The sequence below is a fragment of the Columba livia genome, chromosome Z, assembly GCF_036013475.1.
Source record: "Columba livia isolate bColLiv1 breed racing homer chromosome Z, bColLiv1.pat.W.v2, whole genome shotgun sequence".
In the NCBI taxonomy this organism is placed as follows: domain Eukaryota; kingdom Metazoa; phylum Chordata; class Aves; order Columbiformes; family Columbidae; genus Columba; species Columba livia.
This window is the reverse complement of record NC_088642.1, coordinates 10,092,450-10,098,731: the sequence shown is the minus strand read 5'-3', so window position 1 is coordinate 10,098,731 and position 6,282 is coordinate 10,092,450. Positions and strand designations below refer to the sequence as shown.

The following is a 6,282-nucleotide window of genomic DNA, read 5'->3' as shown; positions in this document are numbered from 1 at the left end:
TCCCATTTTCAATCTGGTCCTTGCACATGCCAGCCCCACAGATGTGTTCAGCTGTTTGAGGTGGTCCCCAAGGCAGCCAGACAGGGATGGGTGCTCAGGGAGCTGGGATGTGGGTCACCCTGAGCCCCTTCTCACCTGTGTGGGGTGGGCAGCTTGGCTTGGGGGCAAAGCATGAGGTGGGAGAGCAAAGCAGATTCACTCCTTGGTTTCCCTAATGGCTTGGTCACCCGCCAGGGTCTCTGTCTGCGGAACAAACAGGCAAGCAGCAACACCCGACCCACCGTGAGCAGGTAGCGGCAGGTTGTAAGATGGGTAGGAAATAGGAGCCCACAAACTCATCGTGCTGTGATGGAGGCCATGTCTCCGGCGTGCCCCCTACCTGGCACCCTGTGCTGTGATGGGCAGCTGTGAACAAGACAGGACGCGTCTGTAAAGGGGGGCTCATGGCTTACAGGAATCCCTCACCCTCCCACTTCTCTATCACCCAGCCCTCGGCCGGCTAGTGGGCTGCCTGCCAAGACTGTCCGAAAATGAAAGCAAAGCGTCCGGAGATAAATAAGAGCAGCCTCGGCACAACGGCAGCAGAGCGCGTCCTGCTCCCCCGCCGTGCCCAGCTCAACACCCACAGCACCCACCATGGCTCTGCGTCTTCTCCTGCCGCTGCTGCTGCTGGCTGCCACCCTGATCACCGCCCAGGCGCAAGGTGAGGGGCACAAAACCCTCCTGCCTGCCTGTGGGTGGGATGGGGCAAGGGACTGGGGTGCTCGGCAGGGTCCATGCAGGGTGCTGGGTGGTGCGATGGCAGTGCACAGTGGGGGGCTGTGGTGCATTTGTATCTATGCAATGCTGCGGGTGGGGGGTTTGCAGGGCAGTTGTGTATTGGGGGGTGTGTTTGTGCACTCACGTGTGTGTACTCACCCGGCTGGTGTGTGTCATTGGCTTGCGGTGCTTGCTTGGCTTGGGAGCATGTGTGTGTGTGCACGTGGCTGGTGGGGCAGCAGCACCACAAGCTGAAAAGCGCAGGTAGGTGAATGAGGTTCAGTCCCTTTGGAAGGAGCTTGTGTCACCCTCAGTTTCTCCTTTGCCAGAAGTGAAATTGGTCTCACATAGCCCTTGGGCAGGCTCTGATCTGCACCTGGGCACTGAGGGTGAGAGCTTCCACTCCCACGTGCTGCCCCAGCATCTCTCCTGCAAATGTCACCAAACAAGCCCTGTGCTGTTAGCCAGCCCTGCTGTGCCCCCCCAGGACTGGGAAGGTGCCCTGGGTCCAAAATCCCACATCCCCCTCCTTGCTTGCAGGCACTGGCAGCTCAGCCTTGGACTGCTGCCTGAAGCACAGCAAGAAAGCCGTCCCCAGAAACTTGGTGAAGTCCTACCGCCTCCAGGGACCGGAGTTGGGATGTATGTTGCATGCTGTCGTGTAAGTAGGCCATCCAGAGTGGTTTGGCTCCAGCCAAACCCTCCCTCTCCCTGTCCTCCCCCTGCCCACCTTCCAGCAAACATTTCTGCCTGCACCCCCAGGTTTACCACCAAAGGGAACAAGAAAATCTGTGCCTCTCCCAACGACCCTAACAACCAGAAGCTGATGCAGAACCTGGACAAGAAGGTCCAAAGCAACAAACAGGGCAAGCCCCCACGTCCCAGGGGCAGACCCAGGCGGCAGAAGCGACAGCGGGTCTAACTAAGTCAGGCCTGAAGAGGTAGGCAAGGGGGAGCAGGGGGCAGCAGGATGACAGGGTGAGGGTGCTGCACTCCATCCTAGATGCTTCCCCATAGAAGGGTGGGCATTCAGCTCCTGGGAGGGCTGCCAGCACCGTGATTGGACCATAGAGGCACTTAGGGCACAGCTCCCTCCTGGTCTATGCTTACCTTAAAATCAGATTTCTTTCTGGAGCTGCTGGGACAAGGCAATGCTTGAGCGAGGCAAGGCAAGGGCCCCACAGCTGGGGTGGGTGCTCTTGCTGAGACCCTCCCCACCTCACTTCCCCCTCCTTGCCTTCCTTAGGACGGATGCCTTCCACACCAATGACCGACCCATCGCCCGGCAATGGACACCCGCAGACCACCCACCCACCCATCAGCCCCGGGCGAGGATGGGGCTGGCTGAGGGGGCTGCCCACTGCTCCGCAGCCCCCTCGGCACTGCCGTGTCTGCCACAGAGATCCCCCAGCCAGGACCCCCTGCACTGGCTGGGTGCTCTTGGTGGCGGGAACACCCAGGTCCTCACTCTCCCCATGACCACGCCAGAGGGGACATGGAGCCATATGGGAGCTGAGCCGCATCACCCCACTGGGGGGAGGTGGGACGCCTTCCCACCAGAGGGGATTTTCTGTAGCCTGGCAGGGTGGCAGCTTTTCCTATGAGTATTTTTTTAGGGGGATTTTATACATTTGTATTTATACGTAAAGACTGTGCTTTCATTCACTCTTCCTGGAAGGCTCTACTTCTGGCTCCTTGTGCTTCACAGAGTACCCTTTATGCTGCAGGCTGGCTTTTCTGGAAGATTGCTCTTATTTTTCTACCAAATGAATGATGGCTGCTTTTCATTTTTGTCCCACTTCTTTGCTCCTTTTCAGCTTTTAGGGCTGTGGGGTGCCAGGCAGGTCTCATGTCCCCAGGCTGCTTGCTGGCTGCTTTCCCTCAGGGCAATTAATTGTGGCTGAGATAGAGAGTTTGGGGACAACTGGGGTGACAGTGTGGCTGCACTTCTGGGCAGTTCTAGGCTTTCCCTTTGGCTTTTAAAACACACTGTTGCAGTTTGGAGGAAGACAGCCAGGATTCGCCCTTTCCGTTTTTAAAATACATTTTAAAAAAAAAAATTTTAGGTAAAAAATTGCAATGAAATCAGAACAAATAATTCATTTTACTGGCATCTTACGCCTTTATCCCTCTTGGTTTTGCTGTTTTCAGAGATTCGAACATTATTAAGCCAAATGCTTAGTCTTCTGGAAAAGCAACAAAAGGAAATTTATATACTTTCTTCCCAAGTCTGAAAAGCCCATGTGGTGAAAACTGTGCAAGTGAGGCTGTGCAGGTGGGGAAAGGAAGACTTTACAAAATCCATTGCAGACACGCTGCCGCCATTTGAGAGCAGCTCCATCCCAAACCTTTAGTAAAATGAGAAGTCACTAACCTGAGGACAGAATAGGTAAGGCTGTGAATAGAGGGGGCACAGACCTCTGGGACAGGGCTGGCGGGGAAATGGCATCTCCCTGTGCTTGCAAACCCCCTCCAGCCCGCTGAGAAGGAGCAAATTGAAGTGCTGTATGGCAGCCACAGTGCTATCTGCTTGCAGAGGCTTCAGACGTGGACTTTGGTCAGTAAAGGTCTATTAAATCATATAATTGCAATAATAGGATTTGCAGGGCTTAACAGTATCAGCAAAGGCTGTGTGTTGCCTGGAGTAAAGCTTCTAGCCAAGTGTGTCTATCAAGCACGTTTATCTGGCTCTATTGCTTTATTAGGCGGGCGTTTATGTCTATTATTTTGAGGCTGTGTAAAGAAACTGTGAAGTCCAAGATACTGGCCCGAAGCAGGGGCCGTGCGCTGAGCTGGCTCTGTGCTGCCCTCTCCTCCATGTGGGAGGATGCGGCCGTCTGCCAGATCGGCTTTTGGACAGGATGCGAGGCAATAAAAATATATCCTTTACAAACCAAACTCACTTCTCCTGGCTGTTGTGGTGGGCTTTGGCGGGGTGGGAGGCGCTGCACGGGGGGCTGCTCTCCTGCTCCACACACCATCATCCCCCAAGTCCTGGGTTTTACAGCCCCCCTCCTGGGTGCTGCATCCTGGGGGTGCAAGGGCTGGGTGTTGCTGTCACAAGGGAGAGTGCAAGTCCCTTCACCTGCTGCTGTGTTGCCCAGCAAGGTGAAGACATCCTGTTTGCTCATCCAAACCTACTGAGAGGTCCTGAGATGCCTGCAAACACGACGGCACAAAACGGTTTTGTATGCGGAATATTTTGTTCACGGCTGAGCCCATCCCTCCCACTCCAATCCTTCCTGGACAAGCATTGCCTGCTTAAAGCAGGGGCTCTGTGTTCCTGGTTTCTTTGGGAAAATAGCATTAAACCAAATTATTAATGAGGCTGTGCTCTGGCCTGGGCTTTGCAGGAAGCGTGGGAACTAACCCCCGTGCACTGGGATGGATGTGGGAGGGCTGGAGCCCTGCATTTGCTGGGGTTGCGCTGCATCCAGCCCTTCTGTGGGACTCCTTGTTGTGCTGGTCATGGTGTCAGGGTATTGTGAAATTATTGCAAAAAGCCCCTGGAAATGAGGCCCAGACAAATACGTATGCAACCACAAACAGCAAGACACGAGCAGATGGCAGGAATGAGCCAGCACGTGAAATGTATCCTGGTGTGTCTGTGGCTGCAGATGTAAACACTGCATGGGTGGTTTTTTCTTTCAAATGCTAGGTGAACCTTAGGGTAAGGCAGGTTAAAAAATGTGCCCATGGGGGTTCTCTAATTTACCCTAAAATTTGTCCTCAAAGCAAGGCTTGTGGAAGCTTGCTAGAGTTTTTCCCGTGTTTGGGCACTGATACCTGCACAGGAATGCACACGTGGGCACAGACAGTGGTGGACAAACAGGACCTGTATTTGCACAGAACCTATATTTGCTTTTAAGAAGTGAGGGTTTGGGGTTAGTGGGAGCCTGTTGCTGGAGATGCAGGTGGCCACAGTGCTGCCACAGTGAGGTGGCAGCAGGGAAACACCTCCGAGGAGATTAACCGCAGGATGCTGAAGGAAGAGGTGATGGGCTGAGATCTGCAGCACACAGCAAAGCATGAAAATCCTTTCCAGTGGAGGAGTCGAATCCATGGACCCCAGCTGAGAGAAGAATGATTCTCTAAGATGATGCTGCAGAGAAGCAGCAAAGGAGGATTCACACAGTTGTGCCCAAAGTAGAGCAAACGTGGTGTTTCACTTCGTATATAAATACAAAGCAGCATCGATGCAGTGTGTGCTGGAGCAGTGGGTGTGCAAGAGAGATAAATGCCCCCCTAGACATCCTGCAGGGAAGGCAAGAAAGTTGCAACCGTGTCAAGAAGAGCAAAAAGTTAGGAGAGCTCGGCCAGCCTGGAGCAGAAAGGCTTCAATGACAGTAGAACGTAGCCAGGCAAGACAGAAACCACAGGGCGCAGCCAAGAGAAGGGAAGTCTTGAACCCGGGCCAGATGATTAGCTCAAGTGCAGACGATGCTCCAGGCTTGTGCTGGTGGCTGAACGTGCTGGGCTGCAATGCTGGGCTGAGCTCCAGCAAGGCTCACCTGGAGACACGTGTGATAGTTCCATGCCTCTGTCCCACGCCGTTCCTAAGAAGCAGAATCCAGCTACGCTGCAGCAGCCGCACGGGAGCAAAGGGCTGCTTCTGGGGCTGTGTGGGTGCTAAAGGGGCTGTGTTTTCCAGCTGAAGCTTCAAGGTGGTTTTTGGTGTTCTGTCCACCAACACTGCCCTTCTGGGGTCTGTTGTGGTCTTGCGTGCAGAGAGGAGTTGGAGAAGAGGCTGGTGGGCTATAGGGAGTTCCACTGTTCCCTTCCTTCCCCAAGGTGTTTCCCAGTCCTGGCTATTACTTTAGCATCCATCCTCCCCTAGACGTCTCCCGCCCAGAGCTGCTTCTCAACCCTTTCTTCGTCTACCTGTAGCTCCCAAGTGCTTTCCTTCCTCTGTCCTCTGTTTTGCTGGCTAAAGACACTTGGCTTTGTGGTGTCCTCATGACACCAGTCCTTTTTACACTTCCCCAGACCTTCAGGTCCTTCCACTTCCCTCTCATCCTACTGGGGATTGAAGACCTACTCCAGGGCTGCAGGTCTCCACGGTGTGGTAGCAGAGCATCTGCTCTCCTATGAGCGGGTCCTGTAGTAGGGCCAACATGAGCCATCTCCCAGAGCTGAACCAGACCAAGAACTCCACAGCTTCCTCTGCTCCGTGTCAGTCTTAGAGCCAACAGAGCAGCCGAGAGAGCAGTCTCCAAGGGTTTTGGTCCACCCCATGTGCTTTTAGATCTGTCTTCAGGTTAATTTGGGGTGCAGCCTCACTGGGCACCCTTCCTGCCAAGCCATGTGTGAGATGGCAAGGAAATTGTCAATGGGCTGCTTTTGCCATAGGTGTTCAAGCTGTTCTCCAGCCATCCCCTCCTGAAAGACCTTGAGAGGTTACAGGAAGGGGGACAGGTGGTGTGACAGCAGGGATCCAGGGCTGAAGGCATCCCACCTGCCCACTGACATCTTGGTGCCACTACAGCATGTCCGAGGACATTTGCAGGAACCACCTGGCTGGGA

General features: G+C 54.3%; 1 protein-coding gene across 1 annotated transcript; it reads left to right on the top strand.

Moving 5' to 3' along the window:
• The first annotated feature begins 527 nt into the window (after positions 1–527).
• CCL21 (C-C motif chemokine ligand 21) lies at positions 528–3,657 on the top strand. Its single transcript, XM_005507778.3, has 4 exons — positions 528–703; positions 1,300–1,420; positions 1,522–1,700; positions 2,006–3,657. The coding sequence occupies exons 1-3, from the start codon at positions 637–639 to the stop codon at positions 1,679–1,681; spliced, it is 348 nt and encodes a 115-aa protein (XP_005507835.1). The 5' UTR covers positions 528–636; the 3' UTR covers positions 1,682–1,700; positions 2,006–3,657.
• The last annotated feature ends 2,625 nt before the right edge of the window (positions 3,658–6,282 follow it).